This window comes from Condylura cristata, unplaced genomic scaffold (assembly GCF_000260355.1).
Source record: "Condylura cristata isolate star-nosed mole 26May11 unplaced genomic scaffold, ConCri1.0 scaffold00010, whole genome shotgun sequence".
Taxonomy (NCBI): domain Eukaryota; kingdom Metazoa; phylum Chordata; class Mammalia; order Eulipotyphla; family Talpidae; genus Condylura; species Condylura cristata.
The window spans coordinates 41,953,701-41,978,694 of record NW_004567111.1 but is presented as its reverse complement, the minus strand read 5'-3'; the positions used below and the strand labels follow the sequence as shown (position 1 = coordinate 41,978,694).

At 37.8% G+C, this 24,994-nt stretch overlaps 1 protein-coding gene across 2 annotated transcripts in view; it reads right to left on the bottom strand.

The window, feature by feature from the left end:
• Positions 1-24,994, bottom strand: part of MTUS2 (microtubule associated tumor suppressor candidate 2) — a 417,304-nt gene that overhangs the window by 256,770 nt on the left and 135,540 nt on the right. For both annotated transcript variants that reach the window (XM_004680175.2, XM_012723287.1), the window contains exons 3-4: positions 19,918-20,158; positions 790-984 (exon numbers count right to left, since the gene is read on the bottom strand). In XM_004680175.2, coding sequence (XP_004680232.1) covers positions 790-984; positions 19,918-20,158 — 436 coding nt within the window. The remainder of the gene's footprint in view (positions 1-789; positions 985-19,917; positions 20,159-24,994) is intronic.

Sequence of the window (24,994 nt, the reverse complement as noted above, 5' to 3'; positions counted from 1 at the left end):
AAATAATTGGGAAATAAAATAATTCCTGGAGAAAAGAAATAATTGGGAAATAAAATAAATCTCATTCTCAATCTCTCTTCCCCTCACCCCTCCCTTACTAATTTAAGTTGGTTCCTCTACAACAATCTCTTTTAAAAAGCTCTTCACAGGAAGGTCTCCTGGTCATCTGGCATGTACTTGCTAACCAACCTTAAGATGTCATAGCCTCAGATATAATATCAAATACTTTGAAGTGAAGGTTGAGATGGGGTCTGTTGCACCCCATAGGGCACTTTCTTTAGGGACAGCTGCTTGTATGACTTGCTCTGAGGCTACTTGTTCTTACCTGAATGTGTAAAGTGTATTAACTCTCTCAGGAAACTGAGATAGATAAATGACAGGTAGAGAAAATATTTCTTAGCTCTATCATTTAATATCTACCAGGTTTAATGGTAGCACATTGTGACAACACCTTTTTTTTTTTTTATCTCTCATTGATTTCTTACCTAGAATCCTGGAATCACTCCCTGGATAAGTTTATTTTCTAGATTTATGAGTAATGTAAAAGTTTTTTTTTTTTCCTGACTTATTGGCTCCTCATAAGTGAGAAAATGATAGTGCCAAATATGCTTTTTTTCCTTCAACAGATGATTTTTAAAGAATCCCAACCATGGTAGAGTGCGACTTTTAGTTCATCACAACAAAGCAAATAACACACGATAGCTACAAGCTCAAACTCTTGTCTGTGTGCATCTCCCTCCAAAAGAGCAGCCAGGATCACCCTAGTGCCCGCCCATTCACCCCACTTACGGTTCAGGCGACTCTGTTCAGGTTGTGCACTGTCCACAGACTGAGTGCTGGACACTGAGGACACACTGGAGCTCCGGACAAAGCCAAAGGCTGCTAGCTTGGCAGCTGGGAGGCGTGAGTATCCAGGAGGACGAAGTCCAGATTTTGGTAGATTAGATTTTGCAGCATTTGAATTGGTGGCTTTCTTTAAATCTGCTAAAATAAGCCCAAAACAAAACAAAACAAAATTCTCAATTAATAGCAAGATAATGGCATCAATGATGAATACTAACCCCAATCAAGACATTTACAACTTTCACCTACAGCTGTATTTACCACGAGTGTTTGTATGCACATCCTTAAGCAGTGTTCTTACTCTATAGTTAGCTACTCTATTATTTAATGAAAAACTAATCAGATGGCAGACTAAATATAATTTAAAAAATGAGTATTGGTAAAATATATAGTGTCTAAAATTTGATAAAGAATCTATATACTACAAAGCACTTATATGTGGGAATACAGATGCCAGACAAGATGTACAGTGACCCTTCCTCTATCAACAGTTCTCTCAAAGGGTGAGAGAGTGGTTAGTTGCAGGTAAAGGTAGCGTGTACACAGATAGAGTTTTCTGACACCCTTGGGTCAAGGTTAAGAGAAGGAATCAGATGAGTGTAGTGGGAACAGGGAGCTAATGCTACAAAATTTACAAAATCAGGTCTGTCCTCAAGATTAAAAAAAATTTTCAAATATTACAAACAGGAAATAATCATTGTTTAACAAGAAGTAGTGATCCTTTGATCTCACGCTATTAAGTGTCATGTTCAATCCCTCAATTATTCTCCTATCACTTTGCATACTTTTTTGGTGATATCTTTCAAACAAAGAACATGTTGTTACATATCAGAGATTATTTTTACAATAAGTTTACACCTAATCCATTTGGATGAGGTCTGTAGAACATTAAAAATGTTGTTAAAATTTAGATGGACATTTTTCCAGTGAAATAACTACCGCTGATAAAAATTAGTTTTTAAAAACTACAGTCATTTAAAAATCTCTGGAAATTGTTCCAAGGGTACACAGCAAATAAGCATTTATATAAGAACATCTAAGAAATCTCAATAAGAACCTTGAGTCATCAGCATTTGGAAAGAACGTTTATTTGCAAATGCTTACATTAAAGAAAGATAAAGGTGTTTAATTGACATAGCAAACTTGCACTCAAGGACACTAAAGAAAAGTCCAAACTAAATTTAAACCAGGAAGAAACAAACAAATAATAAAGATAAGAATGGAAGTAAACAAACAAAATAGAAAGACACAGACAAAATCCTAGGACACAAAAGTTGGTTATTTGAGTAATTAACAAAGTTAACATTTTAATTAGACTGACCAAGAACAAAAGATAGAAGATTCAAATTATTAAATTAGGAATAAAAGGATATCTTTAAAAGGCTTGCAGGAAGAGTCCCTCCTTGGTGTCGCAATGAGTTAGACACAGCACTGCAAACTAGCCGCAGCCACTTCAGTGCGACTTCATCCTCAGCCCCAGATGTGATCCACATGGTGCAGCAGACCTCTCCTGACAGGCCTGCTGCTCCCCTCAGCAATGTACTTCAGCAAAATACTTCGTTGATCTGCCAGCTCTGCTCTCCACTCTGCTCTGGTGAATCCTCTCAAAGCCCCTCACCTCTGGCCTGTACCCCAGTTCTGTATGCATAAATAAATAAACCTTTAAAAAAAAAAAGGCTTGCAGAAATAAATATATATACTATGAATAACTTCATCTCAAAAAATTAGGTAACCTAGTAAAATGGAGAAATTCCAAAATATTGAAAACAGTAAAAATTAACTCAAGAAGAAATAGAAAATACGAATACATTAATTTTAAAAAGGTTGAATTTGTAGTCCAAAAACTTCCCACAAAGAAAATTCCAGGTTCAAATATCTTCACCAGTAAATCAAGCACGTAAAAGGCCCTCCCTGGTGTGCAAGGGGTTAAGATACAGCGCTTTGAAGCTCCCACAGCTACTGCAGCACCAGCTCCATCGGTGTCCAGGGAGTTGACCCTCAAGGCACAGAAAACCAATCCTGTCTATTCCACTGCTCCCCTCAGCAGTGTATTTCAGTACATCTGCCTTTTCTGCTCCCCACTCTGTCTCTGGTGAATCCTCTCACCCCCTGCATGTCTGGCCTGCACCCTAGTTCTTGTATGAATAAATAAATAAATCTTTTTTAAAAAGCAAGCATTTCAAAAAGAATTTTTACCAGTTCTCCATAAAGTATACCTTTCCCCCACCGAGAAAGAGACCATTTCCAAATCATCCTATAAGTCCAATATTACCTCACACACACACACTCACACACACACCAAAATTTAAAAAAAAAAAAACAGAAAAAAATATCATGAAAGAAGAAAATTATTGAACACCTCTTGCGGATACAAGGTCTCACCATAATATTAGGCGGATATCACAAAGAAACCAGTGACAAGTAAAAAAGAATTCATACCATGACCAAATAAGACTTGATTCAACAATGGAAGATTTGTTTAATATATGGAAATCTGTCACCGCTACATATTAATAAAGTAAAAAAAAACCTATGTAGTATTTTCAGTAGAAGCAGAAAAAAAATCAATCACTTGACAAAATTGCAGCAATAATTAAATTAAAATCACTTAACAAACTAAGAATAAAAGAAAGTATTCTCCATCTGATAAGAGCATTCAGAAAAAAAAACCTCATACTAGCTAACAACCTAGTCAACAAATAAATGAAATGCTTCCCCCCAAGATCATGACAAAGATCTCTGTTCTCACTACTTCTAGTCAACATTTTATGAATGCATCAAGGATGGGCAAACAGGTAAGAAAATAACATATGGTATATATATATTTTTAGATGAAGACCAAACATACATAAGAAATACATTTTGGTCTTCTGAATGACCACATACATATCTTATAAATCACAATATTACAGCCATGAAAACCTGAATGTACATGAAAGAGGCTAGAGACAAAAGATCACATAGAATTCCATAATATGAAATATCCAAAATGGCTAGTCTAGAGAGACAGGAAGTAGGGTCTGGGGTTTGCAGGAAATGAAGGGTGCCTGATAATGAGTAAAGGGTTTCTTCTTTTTGAGATCATGGAAATGTTGTAAAATTGATTGTGGTGATAGCTGTACAGTTATGTGAATATACTAAAAACTATTGAAGTGCAGCTGTTAAACCGATGAACTTTATATATAGTTTCTAATTATGTATCAATAAAGCTGTTATACTGAAGTAAAAGTTTAATAGAGAATTAGCAATTTGTCTTTAGTTCAGTAACAGACTGACAAGAAGACAGAGCAGTGGCTAGTTCCACACTCTATCAGAGGTTCACTTAAAGGGCCCGTGTCAGATATAGAACTTGGTCTATCATTGTGTGTCCATACAAAAGACACTTCTATCAAGAGGTGAAATAAGTGTCTCATATAGCAGATCAAGACCCTGGTAAATGAATAAAATGACAATGGGAATTAATTTAAATATCTTCAAAAATTAGTGAAAACAAAACCTCTAGAATCAAATACTCCAGTCATGTATAAGTGAGCTAAAATAATTCACTCTATGATTTTTTACTAAGGCTTTATATAACGGTATAAGTTTGCAAAAAAAAAAAAATTCCTGTATGAACAACAAAAGAGATTTTCTGCTATTGAATGTTTAAAAGATGTGCTGGTCTTGCAAAGAAATATAATTTTTCATTTGAAAGATAAGTATTTATTTTGATGAAACTTGAACAATTACTTTTTTCCTTTTTTGTACTGATTTTCCTTTGAAGATGACATGACTGCTAGAAATATCTCAATCTAGAAGCAGATTATAGTTCTTTTAAGGTTAAAAAATAAGGGGATAAAGATCCATCCACCATTGTCCAATATTCTTGGTATTGTAGGCAAAAAAAAAATTATGAAAATAAATGTATAAAAATCCAATTTAATATGCATTCAAGGCACCTATGCCTGGAATACCTTCAGAAGAAAGCAAGAGTCATCTCCAAGTGGAGCTTATAACCTACTGCATTTCAGATACTTGTTCATTTGGAAGTTATCTAGCATGAAAGAGGAGAGCAAGGCCAGAATAGAAGTGTGATCCAGTACTTTAGAAGAAAAGAACTAAATAAGGCAAATCATCAACAAAATGCAGTAAGGCAAAGTCATCAAACAAAATGATTCAGAGTTTGTATTCAAGATCCATTTTTTCTTCATAATTTTAGATTTTCTTCATGATTTTGCATTTGGTGTTTATTTTTTCTGGTATATTTGTGTTTACATAAATACACATATATGTGTATGTATAGTTATATGTTTTGGTATATATATGAACAAGACTGCTTTTTTTAAAAAAAAATCTTACTATAGATTTTTCTACTTTCTTTTATAAATAGTTTCTTCTTTCACAGATATTTTGTAGCTAAGTGGCTTACCTTGTTCAAATGACTGAGAAATAATTTCTTGCTCACCTTGTTCAAGAATATGAACAAACAGCAGATGTTTTTACCAAGTTTCCTTCCTTCATACTGGGAAATAGTAAGCAAATTCTTCAATATTAAGGCATCAACTCCCCCATTGGAGAAAAGAAAGACAAATTAAACAAAGTAATGGCAGTGATATATTTCAAGATTGCACTGAAGAACTGGATTTAATGTACCTATTATCCAGTGTACAATTTCAGGCAATACTTAAACTGTCTGAACCTCAGTTTCCTCACAAAAAAAATGAGGATTCAAACATCTGCCCACATGATAGAAGAGAAATCACATCTAAAGAGCTTCTCGTCTAGCCTGGCATGCAATAAAGACATAATAGATGATGACATTTTTTGGGGTTAGCCTTAATGCTACTATAGCAGGTGGAAAAAAAGCATCTCACTATTAAAATAAAGAGAACACCAGAAAATAACCATCTTCCAAGATGGGTCCTCAAAGAACCTGAGCAGCGAATCAGAGCTGACCTAGACCCATACTATACCATTAAAGTGAAAAACTGACTTCTTAATTGAGGCTTAAAGGATATTGCTGATTCTCCTCAAGTTCTACATTGTTCACTCAGGGAGAATCAGTCATGCTATCTGGATACTTAAGCAACTCTGTGCTGTAGTCCACAGTGGGCTGGAACTGAGGTCTCCTACACACAGTCATATGTGTGATGGCTTCCTCATGGAAGTGCGCCCTCCATCTTCAGTCAAACCTGACAAGTCAAGATAACTGTAGATTTAATTGAACCTGACTGCAACCTCATGAGTGGACCCAGTCATTGTCATTTAGATAAACTGTTCTTAAATTCCTGATTCACAGAAACCATAGGTGGTAAATGATTACTAATTTTAAGCGATGAAGCTTTAGGATGATTTGTTATCCAGCAACATGTAAATGATATAGTTATTGGCACCTAGAAGAGGTGTTTTGCCATATCAAGAATCTAATTATATATAATAGGAGTGACTTTGGAACCAGATAGAGCTGGAAGTTAAAGGAACTTGAGGAAAGCATTACTGAAAGCCTAAAGAACTTCAAGAGACTTTTAGCATAAACCAATGGACCCTGAGGAAATAGTCAGTGAGGGCTGAAGGAAAGTGAGAAAACTAATGGGCAGAGAATTCTTGTTAGTGGCAGAAAGTTAGAAACAATGCTAACTAATTTAATACGAAATGTAGACCTTTAATGACCATAGGAATCCAGCTAAGGAGAATTCTTCTTAGAGAGCCTAAGATCTATAATCCTTCTGGTAAAGTGGAGTAGTACAGGAAAAGGAACTGTTTGACATAAAGGAGATAGGACTTGCTGAAAATTTGAATCTTCTCCAGATGGCAGACAATACCAAAATTAAGAAGAAACTTCTGGGCAAGATCACTATCTGGGATGCCAGCAGGAAAACATGGCTTAATAATGAAGCAAAGAGGTGACTAAAATCCTTTAAAAGACTTCAAAAGGATATAAGGTACTACCTGAAATAGTTGTTAGACATTAAGGCTTCAAGAAAACTTGAAGGGTGGAGTAAATTCTCTATCAACTGTGGATGACTTCAACATTTCAGCAAAACAAAATCATGAATAGTTAAAAGAGAAAATCCAGAATAATCAAGTAGCCATAGACACAGACAAAGGAATGGCAATATTATATGTAAAAATTAGGTCAAAAGAGATGACAGCTCTTAACTTAAGAGTATAACAATTAAAATCTTAGAAGAAAATAGGCATAAATCTTCATGAATCTAAATTGGGTAAATCCTTCTTAGATATGACAACAATGGCATAAACAAGAAAAGGAAAAATAAATTGGATATTATCAAAATGTAAAATATTTTTGTTTCAAATGATTCAATCAAGAGAGTGAAAAATCATCCACAGAATGGGGAGGAGGAGAACTATATATCATATATTAGGATATACTTATATCACTGTAAAGAACTTATACTGTCCTGTATCATGTAAATTCATGATAACAGACTTTTAAGAGCTCTTAAAACTCAACAACAAAAGCAATAAAATAAAGCAACCCAATTTAGAAATGGGCAAAGGATATAAAAGGACTCATGTCTTTATATGAAGAAGTTATAAAAAGAGCCAATAGTATTTATGTTTTCTAACAGGCAAATGAGCAGTTTCTCAATACCAACAGTCACTAAGGCCATGCAAATCAAAATCACAAGCAGATAATGCTATACATCAACAGAATGGTGCAATAAAATAGTGTACAATAATAACACATGTGAGAAGGTTATAGGGAAAGTAAAACCTTTCAGCACTAATGGTGGAAATAGAAAATGGCACAACCACTTCAGAATATACTGATTCCCAAAAAGTGTAAATATAGAGTTACTTACCATAAGACTCAGGCATTCCCCCTCTTGGTGTATACCCAAGAGAAATTATGGGGGGAAAAAAATTGTACACAAGTGTTCACAGTAGCATTATTGGTAATAAACAAATGGTTACTGGAAAATCCCAAATGTCCATCACTAATGAATTTATAAATTAATCATCTGATATCCATACAGTGGAATATTATTCAGCACTAAAAAGGAAGAGTTATGGATGATACCATGGTCCCCCAAAATATATATGCTAAAGTCCTAATCTCAATATAACTATAATGGAGGTGGGCCTGTAAGGAGAGACTAAAATGAAATAGGGTCCTATAGGTGGGGCTCTAACATGATAGGACCGGTGTGCTTATTTGAAAAGGAAGAGCCAGCAGAGAGCACACAAGCTCTCTCTTCACATGTATAGAGAGAAGGTAATGTGAAAATACAGCGAGAAAGTGGCCACCTGCAAACTGAAGAAAGATGTCTCACCAAAAACCAATTCTACTTCCACCTTAATCTTAGACTTTTAGCCTTAAAAACTGTGAAACAATAAACTTTCTCTTTAAGTCAGCTAGTCCATGGTTTTTGGTTCTCAGAGCCCATGCTCACTGATGCAGGGCTGAAGTACTGACATACACATGCACTGGAAAAATTCTGAAAATAAGATTAAGGCAAGTGAAAGAAGCTAGACACATGGAATGTTACTCCATAATATGAAAATCCAGAACAGGCAAATCTATAGAAACTGGAAGTAGAAGAGTTGTTGCCAGGATCTGGGTTGGGGGAAATGAGGCAAACTTAATAATGAGTACAGGGGGCCCTCCCTGGTGGCGCAGCAGGTTAAAGCACAGCACTAAGAAGCTTAAGCCTCTTCCACATGAGTTCGATTCCCGCCTGCCCCGGAGGAGATCCACATGGCGAGGCAGACCTCTCCTGACCCGCCCGCTGCTCCCCTCAGCAGTGTACTTTGTCGATCTGCCTGTTCTGCTCCCCACTCTGTCTCTGGTGAATCCTCTCACCCTCCACATCTCTGGCCTGTACCCCAGTTCTATATGAATAAATAAATCTTTTTAAAAATTTTTTTTAAAAAAATGAGTACAGGTTTCTTTCTTTTTGAAAGAAGAGAGCCATGAAAATGTTCTAAAATTGACACTGGTGATGACTGTGTAATTCTGTATCATACTATACTCAATGAATTTATTCTTGAAATGGATTTGTGTGTGTGAATTCCATGTGGCCTTTGAATTATAGTGTGATAGATGTGTGATATGTGAATTATACTGCAGGACAGCTGTTACTTAAGAGAGAAAGACAGAGGCAAGAAGCACTAAGGCTAATTAGCTATTTAACTAAGCCTGAAAAGAATATAAAAGCAGAAATCAGGCAGATGACAAGATCAGCCTTTCTTAACCCAAAAGATAGATGACTAAAATAAAAGTATTTGAAGTGTCAGCCAGTAGTACAGCCACTGAAACTAACAAGAAGCATCAACAAATGAAAACTGCCTCAAGGAGAGTAAAAATGAAGACAATGGAAAGGAGGTGGAGAAGGAAGAGATCGACATGAGAACTACAGAGACTGGCTCCACTCAGCTACATGAGTGACTGGACGACACTAGGAATCACACTAGCTCTAGAAGAATAAAAATAAACAAGGCCTGGCTCCCACTAACACTGACTGCAGACACAGACAATTCCAATAAAGCATGCTCAATGGCATGGCAAAGCAAAGAACCCTGGGCTGTGTGAGCACATAAAGGGGGAGAGAGATGGGGCTGCCTGGTGTGGGCTGACCAAGAATGAGTTCTTGAAAGAGGTCCACTTGAGCTGGCTCATAGAAGATCAAGTGGAGTTAGGAAGAGAAGAGAATTTCTCAGAGGCATCAACTTACTGCCAGAGTAGCACAGGGGAGAGCCAGATCTGGTGGTGAAGAGGCAGGCTGGAAGAATTCAATGGATATTTAAGTGCTTGGTTTTCTCCCTCCCAACAGCAATGCATAGCCAAATAAATGAATATTACAGGAAGGCATATAAGGTTCTATTTGCTGTGTGGAGGGTGGGTCAAAAAGAGGCAGAACTGTGGTAGGGAAATCCAGTGGGACCCAACAGGTAAGGAGAAGAGCATTCCTGTTCTAAGAGCAGGAATGGAATGGGGTGGATATACACAAATTAAAAAATCAGCAGGTGGCCTTCCCTGGTGGTGTAGTGGGTTAAAGCACAGCACAAAGAGGCTTAAGCCACTTCCACATGAGTTCGATCCCTGCCTGCCCCGGAGGAGATCCACATGGCGTGGCAGACCTCTCCTGACCCGCCCGCTGCTCCACTCAGCAGTGTACTTCATCAATCTGCCTGTTCTGCTCCCCACTCTGTCTCTGGTGAATCCTCTCACCCTCCGCATCTCTAGCCTGTACCCCAGTTCTGTACGAATAAATAAATAAATCTTTAAAAAAAAATCAGCAGGTCATGCTGATTGATTAATTCTAGAAAGAGTAGTCCTCCTTGTTATAGGAATAAGCAACATGAATATAAACATGAATAATCTCCAAAGGAAGCACTGTAGTTATGCCACTGAGATCATGTACACATGGAAATACATTTGGTTGGGACTTTAGTAAAATTCTATCACTTCAAAAAGAATCTAAGCAAAATTTGGTCAGAGAACCTTATGATGCATCTCCTGTAGAGTGGTCAAACATTAGGTTGGTTACTCCCAGTGATCAGCAAGCAAACTCCAACAAACCACATACTGACAACATCCAACAAACCACATACTGACAACATCCAAGATGGCCACCAGGAGCCTGAGTGGGCCAGGCAGCAAAGTGGTTGAGATTCTATGGGTATGACGACAACTCTATCTAACAAAAGGAAAGGGAAGAAGACAAAAAAGCCACAGCCAACATAATTACCAGTGTGTTTGTAATGCAGGAATCGTGAACATGTCTCACTGGCATTATTATACAGGACAGCAAGGGAAACTAGTGAAAGTTGTCTTTTTTTTTTTTTTGAGAGTTATAAAAAGATATGGTCTATGGTAAGGAGAAAAATTCTATGCTACATGAGCAAAAATCTGAAAAATCAAATAAAGCTACTTAGGTAATGTGTCTTTAATTACAGCCCAAATACTGAGATTTACTTTCATACTACAACTGAAATACAGAGATTAAATATTTTGGGATTCTTAGAATAACCAGGACCTTGTTTGGTCACCTTAAATGATATTTAATCCAGAGATTGGCCAACATCCAGCAATGTGTTTTTCTGCTGTATTAAAATAAAACCACCACTAGGGAGAATTAACCTGTCTGTACATATTTAGTCAATGTGTAAAGGAAAGAAAGTATTGGTAGGAGAGTCATAAAGGAACAAGAATGAAAAAGTACAGTCAGAAGGACATTAGCAGGAGGTACAAGTAATGTAAATACTACAAAATGTCTCTACTGTTGCTAAATAAACCTCCAGGGGACCTTGTACTAACACATATCAACAGAATCAGAAGAATTAGTAAGCTATTTTTAACAGATTCTACTCATGCTACTATATTATACATGTGGACTGATAAAGCCTCAGGATCCTATTTATATTAATTATTCTCAGGGAAATCATCAGTCTCAAAGCTAATCAAAAGTAATAATATTTTTATGAGCAAATGCAGTTCAATCTCTATTTTCTGATAAATAGCTTTAGCATTTCTAAAGAGAAGAAAAAAATTAAAGCACTTTGCCTATTTACTAAAGAAAACTCAGAAAATTATAATGTGATGACACCACCTGTCTTTTCCACAGAGTGCATTGAAAACCACAGTCCTTGTAATGATTTTACAGAACTGATGAAATAGATACATTTACAACACTGAACTGCACCCTAAGACATACTGATATCAATACCGACTAGATTTTAAGTAGAATAGGAGACCACTGGCTAGTGGTGGACAAAATAGGGTATTTTTACTAAATTTAAGACCTTTGTCTCTAAAATGGGAAAAAATAAATTTTAAGATGTATGACTAGTCAAGAAAAAAAATTGCTTAATTCTTTCTATTAAGCACTATTAAGTACATATGTTCTATTAAGGACATATTTGAACCTAAAACACTAAAATAAAGAGACCGGTACTTACTGAGCCTGGTATTTCAACAAAATCTGGAACACACAGATTGAGGCTCTGGACGACAGGCAGGGGAGGAGGGATGCAGCCCGCAGCAGATCTGAGGGCATTGTTGCAGGAGGGAAAAAGCCTATTCACAGAGCACAGGCCTGGACAGAGCCGTGAGCCCAGCAAAGGAGTAAAGGGGCTGGGAAAGAGGAAGACACAGTAACCTCTACCACCTCCCTCATGAAGGCATGCAGCATCCAATAAGCAAGTATTTACTTACTACTACCCCACTCTTACAGAGCCCTAGGGTGAGAGGAAACAGACTTTAAGAGTTGGGCCAAGTTCGGCCAACTTGATAATGAGAGAATGACCCCAGGACAAAACAAATAACAAAAACTAAGAAAAACTATCCCAGAGGATGTAGAGAAAACTCAAACAACAAAATATGTCTAAAATAAAATCTCTAATTCATGTCCTCAGAGAAATTTGGGGAGATAATACAACAATAAAATAAAGAACAATAAGCTATGAAAAAAGCTATCAGAACCATGCAAGCAGTCTTAGAAATTAAAAATCACCAAAACAACAATTCAATAGAATCATTAGAAAGTTAATTCCACATGGGTGATTTGTTGGTGGGTGTAGTGTGGTAACCCACCTGAGGGTTTGGGAACCCATTTCCCTAAATCATATGGAGTGTTATAAACCATGTGATTAATTCAATAAAATGTTTATTCAGGGTCCTGCCTAGTGATGCAGTGGGTTAAAGCACAGCACTAAGAAGCTTAAGCCTCTTCCACATGAGCTCTATCCCTACCTGCCCCAGAGGTGACCACATAGGGCAGCAGACCTCTCCTGACCCGCCCACTGCTCTCCTCAGCAGTGCACTTAGTCGATCTGCCTGGTCTGCTCCCCACTCTATCTCTGGTGAATCCTCTCACACCCCTGTACCTCTTGCCTGTACCCCAGTTCTGTAATGCATAAATAAATAAATATTTTTTTAAAGTTTATTCGATGTTAATTGAATTATGCTAATTCAATAAAAAATAAGAAAAGTAAGTCCAATAAGATTAAATGGAGGAAGGAAGCATCAGGTAAGAAAAAAACAGAAGATAAAGTGGACACTTTGGAGATGCAAATACCACATAATAGCAATTCCACAAAGAAAAAGACAAAAATAACAAATTAGAACTTTCAGGTGACTGCCCAAAGCTGAAGGAAATACAAATCCAAACTGAGAGGTTAAGAAGTGCTTAGCAAGATCAATTTCTCTCTTCCTCCCCCTCTTTTTAGAGTCTGTTTGTCTCTATTCTTTCTTTCTCACAAACACATAACCAGGGTTACACACCTGTCTATTTTTAAAACACTAAGAAAATGAGATAATTCTCAAGCTTCCAGGTCTCCTACAAAGGAATATTTCTCAGATTCCCATCAGGAGTCTGTGCGTGGGTGAGGGTAGGGGTGGGGGGAGGAGGGCAACACTGGAAGTCTTTGGGAAAAAATAATTTTCAATCTAGAAACTTATATTCAATCTAGTAAATACAGGCTAAAGAGAGTTTTAAGAACTGCAATAGCCTACATTTGCTTTCCTCAAAATCTCTTAGAAAATAACTCAGGATATACTCCAGTAAAATAAACAAGGTAACCAAAGAGGAAGAACACATGAATCAGTTCTAGAAAGGCAATATGTAGTTGAAAAAGCAAACAGAAACTGAAGGATCGAAATCTCTAAGGGAAGCATTGGTACATTAAAAGGCAGAAAGGAAAGTCTCTTCAACAAAAAGTGGAAAACTGGACAGCCACATGCTGTAAAATGAATCTAGACCACACTTTTATAAAATTAACTCAAAATGGGCCCTCCCTGGTGGCGCAGTGGGTTAAAGCACAGCACTGAGAATCTAAAGCCACTTCTGCATGAGTTCAATTCCCGCCTGCCCCGGAGGTGACCACATGGTGTGGCAGACCTCTCCTGACCCGCCCGCTGCTCCCCTTAGCAGTGTACTTCGGCGATCTGCCTGTTCTGTTCCCCACTCTGTCTCTGGTGAATCCTCTCACCGCCCCTGAGCCTCTGGCCTGTACCCCAGTTCTGTATGCACAAATAAATAAATCTTTAAAAAAAAACATTAACTCAAAATGGGGATTAAAAACTTGAAGGTTAGATTGGAAATTAGACCAGAAACCATAAATTACATAGGAGAAAGTATATGCAATATACTCCATGACACTATCTTCAGTGATGTCTTTGAGTCTCAACTCCAATGGCAAGGAAAACAAAAGAAAAATAAACAAATGGGACCTCACCAAACAAAAGAGCTTCTGAACAGTTACAGAGATTGTCAGTGAAATGAAAAGATATGTTACCAACATGAAGAAAATATTTTCCTATCATGTATCTGACAAGATAAGGCTAAAATATCCAAGATCCATAAAGAGCTCATGGAACTCAACAAAAACGAAATAAATGACGAAGTCAAAGCTTGGAAGGAAGAGATATGTCGGCATTCCTCCCCAAATGACATACAAATGGCCAACAGGCACATGAAAACAAAGTGTTCAAGATCACTTATCATCAGAGAAATGCAAATCAAAACTACAAAATACCATCTCACACTTGTGACCCACGGGTTTCTTTGGCCCACATCCAAAGACCAGAAAAAATGATTGTTGGAACATGTATGGAGATAAAGGGACCCTTGTACACCACTGGCAGGAATGTAGACTGGTCCAGCCTCTATGGAATTCAACATGGAGGTTTCTGAAAATATTAAAAATAGATATACCATATGATGCAGAAATTTCATTCCTAAGTATTTGTATCCAAAGAATATAAAAATTCTAATTTGATGGGAAAAATATGCATACATATGTTCATTGTAGCACTAATTACCACAACTAATCTATGGAGATGACTTAAGTACCCAACAACAGGTAAGTCAAAGATGTGGTATATATACACATGGATTACTACTCAGCTGTAAAAATAGATGAAATCTTACCATTTGTGAAGAAATGAATGGAAGCGAAGGGTATTAGGATAAGTGAAATAAGTCAGGGGAGAAAGACACATACTGGATGATTTCACTAACATGTGGAATACAGATTAACAAAACAACGGATAAGACAAAACTCAACCAAAACAAACACTAGAATTATGATTAATGAATTGAAGCTACTAAATGGAATAGTAAGGTTGGGGACAAAGGGCATAGGACCAATGTTACATGATGAAGAACACTGGGTGCTTCGGTGGTAGGTGTGGTATGGCCACATATATTGGAAGAAGTGTGATTGAACCTAGCCCCTAAAAATATAGGCAACATTGTAAACCAATGGGCCTCAATAAGTACAAACTTGGGACATGGTGCATCCAGCAAACATTTACTGCATGAGTCTATATTCTTCACTCCAGTTTGAGGCTCTACCTCCTCAAACCACTTACTCCTTTCCAATTCTGAACCTACGCTTTGAAATCATGTTTTTATATAGATTTTTATTAAGAAGGAAAAGAATGTGTAAAGATAAATAATGTGTAAAGATAAATTTAGGAAAACACGCTTATAATAACAGTTCATGCACAATGAAAAACCAGACAGCCTTCTGAAATTCACAATGACCAAGGTAAAAAAATAATAGGACAACAAATATCTAGATAGCCTCAACTTCACTATCATTTTAAAAGGCAAACAGATGGATCAGCTAATCATAAGGACTCACTCTTCAGCTGAGCCCCAGAATGTGGGGTGGGTTCTTGCCTATAACTGAGCTAGATCTGACACTCCTCCCCCTGCCTTTTTACTCTTAAATTATTTTTCTTCGTATTTATTCTGATATGACCTTGACTCATGGGGTCAAGGAGTTAATTAAATTCACCTCCTGAAACCCAGTTCTACACTTCTCTCCAATACCCCATAGTCCCCAACGCACAAAACCAATACATTGGATTAGCCTATCATTCTGGGTAGACAGTAACAATCTCAGAAGGGATCCTTTCCTCCAATCCTTTTTACTCCACCCCACCCCACTGCTGACCCATGATCCACTCTCCGAACTCCAGTCCAAATGAATATGAGTGAAATACGATCTTACTGTACCCTAGTTTAAAAGCATGTAATGAACCATCCTGTTCTTATTATAAAAGTTAAAATACAGCTTGCCAAACTGTTACAGGGTAGCCCAGAGTGGACTGGGCCGCCTGTCTGTGGGGCCTCACCCACATGCTCACAACTCAGTTACACTACAGGTACACACAAAAGGATCAATAACGGCTTTATTTACAAAAGGGGAAAGGAATAGGAAACAACCCAGGGAAAGAGAGCGGGATACAAAGCAAGTGGAATACCTCACAGCTAGGCTGACTGAACACACCAAGTCACGCAATCAGGAGAGCTGTTTCCCTAGCCAGAGAGCCAGAAAGCCAGTGCACATGAGATACAATTGCGTCCTATTTATCCCCCCAAGTGTCCCAGAATTCCTTCCTGCTAACTCCACCCTTGGGTCCTCGCAGTTCTCTCCCTGGTACTGCTGGGAGTTGTAGTTTCCAGTCACTGGAGTAGTGTGAAGGGTCCAGAAAGCTGGAGTAGGGGGTGGAGTCCATAAGACTCTCAGAGTTCCTTTAGGACATCCTTCGCCTTAACAAGACCACCACAACTTTCTGCCTTTTTTTTATCTTTCCCCTCACACTCTACATTGTAGTTACACCAATCTTCTCATGCACCATGGCCTTTGCCTGCAATACCCCTTCTCCCATTCCTACCATTTCCTTACCCTTTTTTTCTATGCCCCAAATTCTTTGCCTTTCACACCACACACTACATTTTAGAAACTTTCCTGGGCCTTCCCTAGAGAATAGATTCCCCTCTGTCTACCTGAGCTCAAAGACTTTGTGATCACAGAATTTATTCACACTGTACAGTGACTGAAGTACCCCAGGAAAATCTGACATATAGTAGTTGCTCAATTTATAAACTATACAGACAGTGTTTAGCTAAATAAATAGAAAAATAATAGTTGTTAGCTGGTGCTCCAGTCTAGAATCACAGAAGCTGCCTCTCTATTTCTGGGCTGAGGAAACCTGAATTTTTAATTAGTTTCTCCAGGGCATTATTGGCATGCTTTATTTCAATGAAAGTAAGCCAGAGAAAAGACAACGTTGGGAGCACAATGAAAATGCAGTCATTATCAGTCTCCATTTCAACAGGATAGAGGAATGAGAACATTGAAAGAGGTAAGACAAAAGCCAGAACATATTGTAGGTTCCTCTACAACCTCAAAGATAAATTTCAAGGTCACCCGAGATCATTAGACACAAAGGCAACTGCAGTGTGCTCTCTTTTACCATCTGAGTAATTCAGCAGTTTGCACTAAGGGAACATTTTCCTAAATTAATTCTTCTTTGGTATATGCTACAGTTCCTGTACAATTAATTAAAACAGTGGTAAAAATAGTGAAATGTCACTTGGGTGATGTCAGTTATACTGTTCTCAATCCTGGCATGGAAACCAACACTTCACCCACTCTGTTTTTTCTTATTCCTCATCTCTTTTGTCTTAAAAGAATCAATGATTTTCATCTATTACAACCTTGGGATCTTGAGTTGAGTCATCTGCCACCTTCCTGGGAATATTTTTCTAACAGTTAACCACAGCCACACCCTTCAGCTTCTCCACAGGCCACTCTTTCCCTCATTTCAAACTAGTTCCAACATCTTCCACCACACTTTAAAAACAAAACAAAACTCGATCCTGCCCCTACTCCAATTAGTACCTGTGGCTCTTTCTCCATCGGTACATTTTTAGAATAGCAACCTATTCACATTGTTTTCACTTCCTCACTGTTCATTCATTTTTCAACCTACTAATATGTGACTGCCACCTCCACAATGTACTAAAATTGCTCATTCAAAACTAGGTCGCCAACTGCTCCCTAATTTCCAACTCCAACAGTCTCTTTGCATTTTTATTTGTCCTTTCTCCTGAGATGCAGTATTGACCAATTTCTGCCTTGGAAACTCTCTCCTACTTAGACTCAAATGCTAATTTTCCTAGTATTCTCCCCTCTTGCCCTTCCATTTTTCTCTTGTAGACTTCTTTCTTTAGCTATGCCTTAGTTGTAGGTATAATGTTACTTTCTTGGCACTTTCTTTACTCTAACTTCTCTCTCCTTGAATCTATTCATCCATTCCCATAAATTCAACTCACACCTAAGAGGTGATGACCCCCACATTTATATCTTTCACTTAGACTTCTCTCCTGCTGAAAACTTCTACCTAAACATCCCTAGGAACCTCAAACTCTGCATGTGTGAAATAACCATCTACATCCCCACCAATCCTACAAAACATCCCCCAATGTGTTTCCTACTGAGTAACTGGTCCCTCTGAGGGATCCAAATCACCAACAGCTTCTCTCTAAAAAATATTATATTCATCCCTTATCCTATTTCAACCTACCAAATTTATGACCTGCGGGAGCAAGGGTTTTCGCCTTTTGTCACTGCTCTGTTCCCCGCACCGGCACTGACATGTAACATCCTTCAATATCTATGGTTGAATGAGTGACTGAATCACATAATTAACTTGCAGCAGTTGTGATAATTTCAGGTGGGTCCACCACAAGCTACATGTATCATGGGAACCATAAAGAAAATTGATTTTTTTATAGGCATGCGTTTCTCAAAAATAAAATCTAACCATTTATGAACATAGTAATGATCATAAATAATTACCTAAATAAGTGAGAATTCTAATAAATTAAAATTCTAATTAGCCAGCCTTAGAAAAATGCTTGGATATGCCTTTACCCAAATTATAGGTCAAATATCTATCCATGAAGACAAATAAGTATATACAAAGGTTTGTATTACAACACTATTTAAAATAATATCAAATAGGCAGAAACTGCTATCAGCGGTAAGAAAATATTAAATTCTGATATTATTACCCATCACCAGCCGCTCTTTCCAATCTTTCTGAGTCTCCCTGAAACATTTCTGTGCCATACCTGCAACAATTCTGATTACAATCTCCCCAAATGTCATGTTGCTTGTTTCTGTAACATTAAAATAATTTGTAATTGTTTATTTTGTGTTTATTTTTTGTAATCATTTTCAGCTCTCAGGCTGTGAGCTGCATAAAGGTAGGAGTTCTACTTTGTTCATGGCTACATTCTTCAATTCACAATTCCTGGTATAATAAACATCTAAACTTATTGATTAAATAAGGAAATAAATGCACACAACAGGATAACATGCTGCCATTAAAATAGCATTGAAATACCTTGATCCATAGGATATGCTTATAGTATGGTATCAGTAGGAAAACAAACCTCACATTCAGTGTTATTTCAACTATTAAATATGAATAGAAAAAAATCTCAGAATAAAAAATTCTGTACTATTAATACTAAATAGAGGTACTACTACTTTCTTCTCCATACTTTTCTATGTCAATTTTTTTTTTATCTTGAGTATGCATTATTTCTGTAAACAAATTAATACATAAAGCCTGGTGAAACCATATGAGCAGAAAGGAGAGAGGAAAACAAAAAGGTCATGTTTGGCCATGACAAAGCTCAACTACTACAAGCAGCAGGACAGGTTGGGAAGGGCAGTAAAGCCATCTACCAGCAAACAGGAGCTCTATTCAAGCGTTGTGGCCAAAAGAGAGTATGAAGAGATTGATGGTGTCCGTGCCCTCTGAAGATCTCTCTGCGAAACTACAGCCTCTGCACCAAGTTCAACCACCCTCTGTTTTTGTGAATTAAGCTGCATTGCATGCAGCTGCATCCTTACCACTCACGTGTTGCCTGTGCTGCTTTCAAGCTGCAACACCAGAGCGGAGTAGTCACAACACAGTCTGCGATGGCTGTGAGGCCTACATATTTACTACTGACTCTTTACAGAAAATGTTTTCCAAACCCTGGTCTCCTGGGTACATTAGAAAAGGAAACAACTACGAGTGATGAGGTGGTTACCATCACCTCGTTTTTATAGGTGACCTTGAGGATGACAGGTGCAGATAGACATATCCTCACAAAAGCCTATCTGCAGTCAAATGGAAGAACAGAAAAAAGTTCCCCTAAAGAATGAGAGGCATTCACAGTTTAAACAGTAACCACCATTTCATAGGGTTACTATTTAAAAGCACAACAGGAAAATTAAAAAAAAAAAAAAACCACTGACTGTTGGAATGGTTACCTGTGGGATCAGAATTGTAGAGACTGGTGGCTGTTGCTATAGATCCTGGTGGATGGATGGCGCTTGCTGAAGATCTTTGACTTGCAATGAGAATCCTGCTCTTTGTAGATGGCAAACGGGACATTGCCCCCAACCCCAGCTGGGGCTTAAGGAGCATGGCAGACCGGTAGAAAGTTGGAGGAACTTCATAGTGAGCATAGGAAGGAGAGCAAAATTCTTCTTTTCCAGGGCGTTCCGTAACCTATGGCATAAGATCAAAACCTCAGTCGGAGAACTTCATGTCATCAGATGAGTACCGAGCATGGCCAGAAGCCCAGGTTTCCAACAAGGATCACTGTGGGCCACAGATAGCTTAATCACAGTTCCCACATCTTCTCTGGGCCTCAGTGTGCATGTCCACGTTGACAGCACAACTGAACAATCTCTTGAATCTCTTACAGTTTAAAGTATCTGGATTTTATCAATTTGTGCCTTCACTAAATGACTTAGGAAATAATATGTGCATTTTAATAAGGAAGAATATGCTATCTGGAAGAATAGAGAAGTGAATAGAAAACTGTATTTTTTATGCCTCTGTAATCTTTTTATATAATTAAAAATGAAGGGCCCTCCCTGGTGGTGCAGTGGGTTAAAGCACAGCACTGAGAAGCTAAAGCCACTTCATCATGAGTTGGGTCCCCGCCTGCTCTGGAGGTGACCACATGGCACAGCAGACCTCCCCTGACCCGCCCGCTGCTCCCCTCAGCAGTGTACTTTGTCAATCTGCCTGTTCTGCTCCCCACTCTGTCTCTGGTGAATCCTCTCACCATCTGCATCTCTGGTCTGTACCCCAATTCTGTACGAATAAATAAATCTTTAAAAAAAAAAAAAAAAACAGGGCTCTCCTTGGTGACTCATGGAGTTAAAGCAAAGTTCTGTGAAGCTATCCACAGCCACTGCAGCACAAGTTCCATCCCCAGCCAGGGAGGTGACCCACATGGTGCAGCAGACCTCTCCTGTCCTGTTCTCTGCTCCCCTCAGCAGTGTATTTCAGTCGATCTGCCTGTTCTGCTCCCCACTCTGTCTCTGGTGAATCTGCTCACCCTCTGCACCTCTGGCCTGTACCCCAGGTATTGAATGCATAAATAAATAAATTTTTAAAATAAAAACGAAAGACAGCAAATCATGCCTTCTAATTGTCTTCTCTGGTTAGATGGTGCTACTGGGAATACTTGTGCAAGCTTCACTAAAATTGAATTCTCAGGACCTCCCTAGTGGCACAGTGGTTTAATGTGCAGCATCCGAAGCTGGGTATGGCACTTCGGTGTGAGTTCATTCCCCACCTGGGAGATGATCCACATGGCGCAGCAGACCTCTCCTGTCTCACCAAATGCTTCCCTCAGCACTGTACTTCCTCGATCTGCTTATTCTGCTCCCCACTCTGGCTATGGTGAATCCTCTCACTGACCCTGCAACTCTGGCCTGTACCCCAGTACTATATGCATAAATAAACACATCTTGAAACAAAAATTGAATTCTGGGACAAGCTCTTGTTGACTGTTGAATTGACAGCCCCTAGAGCCGTATTTAATACAGAGAATGAGTCAATAAATATTAAATAAAGGAATCATGTTTCCATTCTTTCTGAAATTTAATAATATAATTTCCCTCTTACTTTTTCCTGTAATAACAGTTTGGACTAGAGTTCAACAATAGCTACCTTTTATATCTGCAGTTTTGAACTTACAAAGCCTGTTCAGATTATCAATATTTCTTCCTACTAAAAAAGAAATAGTAAAACAACTAAATAATCTATTTCCTTTAAATTAAAAAATGCCAAAATCTGTGTATGAAAGATACATCTGTTAATTAACTCTGATCTAAGTCACAATACATTTTACATGTTGAATTTATCTATGCAGGAATCACAGCATTTAACAATATTCTTTAACAGAGGCTATTAAGCTTTGATCCAAGCTATTGAAGAGATAAAACCTTAATTTGATACTCTTTGAATGTTGAAACAGATATCAAGTTCTCCTTAAATTAACATTATTGGAACAAAAGATTAAGCCTTTAAAATTTTATCATAATTACATTGTAAAATATGCATGATTACTATAGTAGATAGATTATACTCAGACCACAGCAAATTACATTCCCGTGAAAGAACATTCCACATCTTCTCTGATAAAATTTTTACAATTCTCTACTTACTCTCTCACTATCTATCTTTGGCTTTTCTATTATAATCATAATTCCTCTTTTTTTCATTTTAGTTTTGAAATACTTGGTGTCATTGCTTTTAGCAGTGTTCTTATAAAGAAACGATTCATTTCTAGCCTATATCTGTCAGGATTTTAGGATGGCAATACGCTGATCTCAGTAACTCCTCCGTTCTTTCCAACTGGATAGTATCAAACCTCATCATGCCATCACTCAAAAATGACTTAATGATTCCAGTAACTCCAATCTGTCATTTTGGGAGGTAATTTGTTTCTGGTTAGATAACAGACTCTTAAAAGGTGAAAAATATGCCTCAGGCACCTGATCTAGACATTTTGAGTAAAACAGGGATTCTACAAAAAGCTTCATACTATTTCCTTTCATCTTTATTGACAGAAGACAAGATGTTCCAGTACATAAACATAGAGAGATTAACAGTGCCCAATATTGTTTCTACCTTCTTAATGAAATAGTCTTCAAGAAATAGTTTTAAGAGCAAACAAAAAAAAAATTCCCTATAATTTCAAACAAACCCTAAAATTGATCAACACACACAAACAAGTAAGTCCTTACTGGGTTGTTACTCCATGGTCTGTTCAAAGGGGCAATGGGTTCAGGAGACATAGAATAATTACTGAGAGTTCACCGAGAAGATTTTGGGACAGTTGCTGGCAGGGGAGTGTTTGAGGTGTTGAATTTATTTGTAAACTTGACTAGGCCAAGGAACCCAGAATTTGGTAAAGGCTATTCTAGATGTTCATGTGACAGCAATGTTTAGATGAGATCAACTTTTCATCAGTAGACCTTGAATAAAACATACTAGTCATAATATAAATGGGTCTCACCCATTTGAAGGCTTTAATCAAAAAAGACTGACCTCCCTTAAGGGAGAGAAAAATCTTACAATAAATGACTTCTGTAGCATCAGATCTTCCCTCGGTCTCTGGCCATTTACCCCACCTGCAGATTTGGACATACCAATCGCTACAGTTGTGTAAGACAATGTTTTATTTGATTGGCTGGCTGATCAGTTGACTATTGATGTGTATGCACACATGCACACATACACCTGCAGTGTGTTCTGTTTCTCTGGAGGAACCTGAGTTACACAATGTCCTTCAAAATATGGTACCAGGGAGTAGGAGACCAGCCCTACTCACACATCTACATGTTGCAAGCACCACCATCCCTCTCTCTTGACCCCTTCTTTATGCCTCCCTACACAAAAAATTGATTGTTCCCCCAAGGATTCAGTAAGAGGATGTGTCCCAGAAACCTCATGCTATTCAAGGGCAGAAAACAGTTTAAACAAGTAAGTATACTTTAATGGCCTAAATCCAAGATGACTTTCAAAGCTACTTCTGGAAGCTCTCAATACCTATGTTATTCATGCCATCCAAGAAAACTCCCTTTCTCAGAAGAACACTTACTCTACTATTTTTATCTACATTAATTAACCATCAGGAATTTGTCAATAATGATGGAAGAGTCCAAAGCTGATCTGAATTTTTATTAAAACTTTCCCCTTTTATTAAATAGATAACTTCTTTCCCTGGAGACCAGTTAAGGTGTATAGTGGCAAGTCTGGGGGCACACCAGCCAGCTTTTGGAGTCTGAGCATAGGCAGGGTTCTCCCTGAGTCACATGGGGTTGCAGCTATAGAAGCAAAGGTCAAGAGTCAGCTTATACTTTGATTAATGTGAAATTAGACCCATCCAATACCTGAGGCTTCTCTTCTCTATTTATTATATGAAGAAACAGTCTTATGGAAGAAAACATTCCAGATAGTGACTGAGACACTCAGAATTATTCCTTTTTGGTCCTCAAGAAATTCATGAAAGTCTTACAGGAGTTCCTTTAGATATATATCACTTTCTCTGGATGTTTTGAGTATTCTTTCTTTCTCAATTTTTAACAGTTTAATTATATGATTTGGTGAATAACTGCTTAGATTTATTCTGTTTGGAACTCTGGGTTTCTTGCATCAGGATGTATTGTTTCCTTCCCAAATTAAAAAAGATTCTCAGCTAGTATTTTTTTTACATATAGTTTCTACCCTTTTCACTCTCTTCTCTCTTTCTGGAACCCCTATGGTGTGAATATTGTTTCTTTTTGTATTGTCCCACAGGGATCTGACAGTTTCCATTCCTTCTAATTTTTTCTGTTTGCTGCTCTTTTTGTGTGATTTCCACTACTCTACCTTCAAGTTCACTAATTATACCAGCTGCTCTTTCTTGTCTAGTGTTTAAACCCTATGATATATTTCTCAGTTCAACTGTAGAATTCTTCTAAGTCCATTATTTCCACTTGAAACTCTTGTATATTTTCTCCATGCTTATTATTCTCATTTTGTTCATCAGTTGTTTTCCTTATTTCAATAAGCAAGCTGGGATGTGTTTTTAACTCCTCTTTAGGTAAGTTACCTAGTCCTGCTGAACCTAGATATTTCCTGTGTTTTATTTTTGTTGTTGTTTTTCTATGGTTTATTCCTCTGCCTCTTCATTTTTAGCTTTTATCGGTTGAGTTAAACAGCTTTTTTTCCTTAACTCGATGTGTTTACCTTATATTAAGATTATATACAGCCTGTGAATATAATCTTAGGTTGTTTGCCCAGTGTCTTGGGACACCTTGTTCCTATATAAACTGATATCTGTGTGTCTCATTAGATGCCTAAAGCTCTCATACCAATAGAGGGTAGGAACCTGGGCAGCAGGTTTCTGTTAGATGGCACCAACAGTTCTAGACTCCTGAGGGGCTACAGGTGCCCAAAGGGAGGAACTTCATAACCCCGTCTCCTAGGCCACTCAGGGCTTCCCAACAGCTTCAGGCTAATTTTGGTTTGCAGATTCTTTCACCTAGGAGTTTTCCCAGG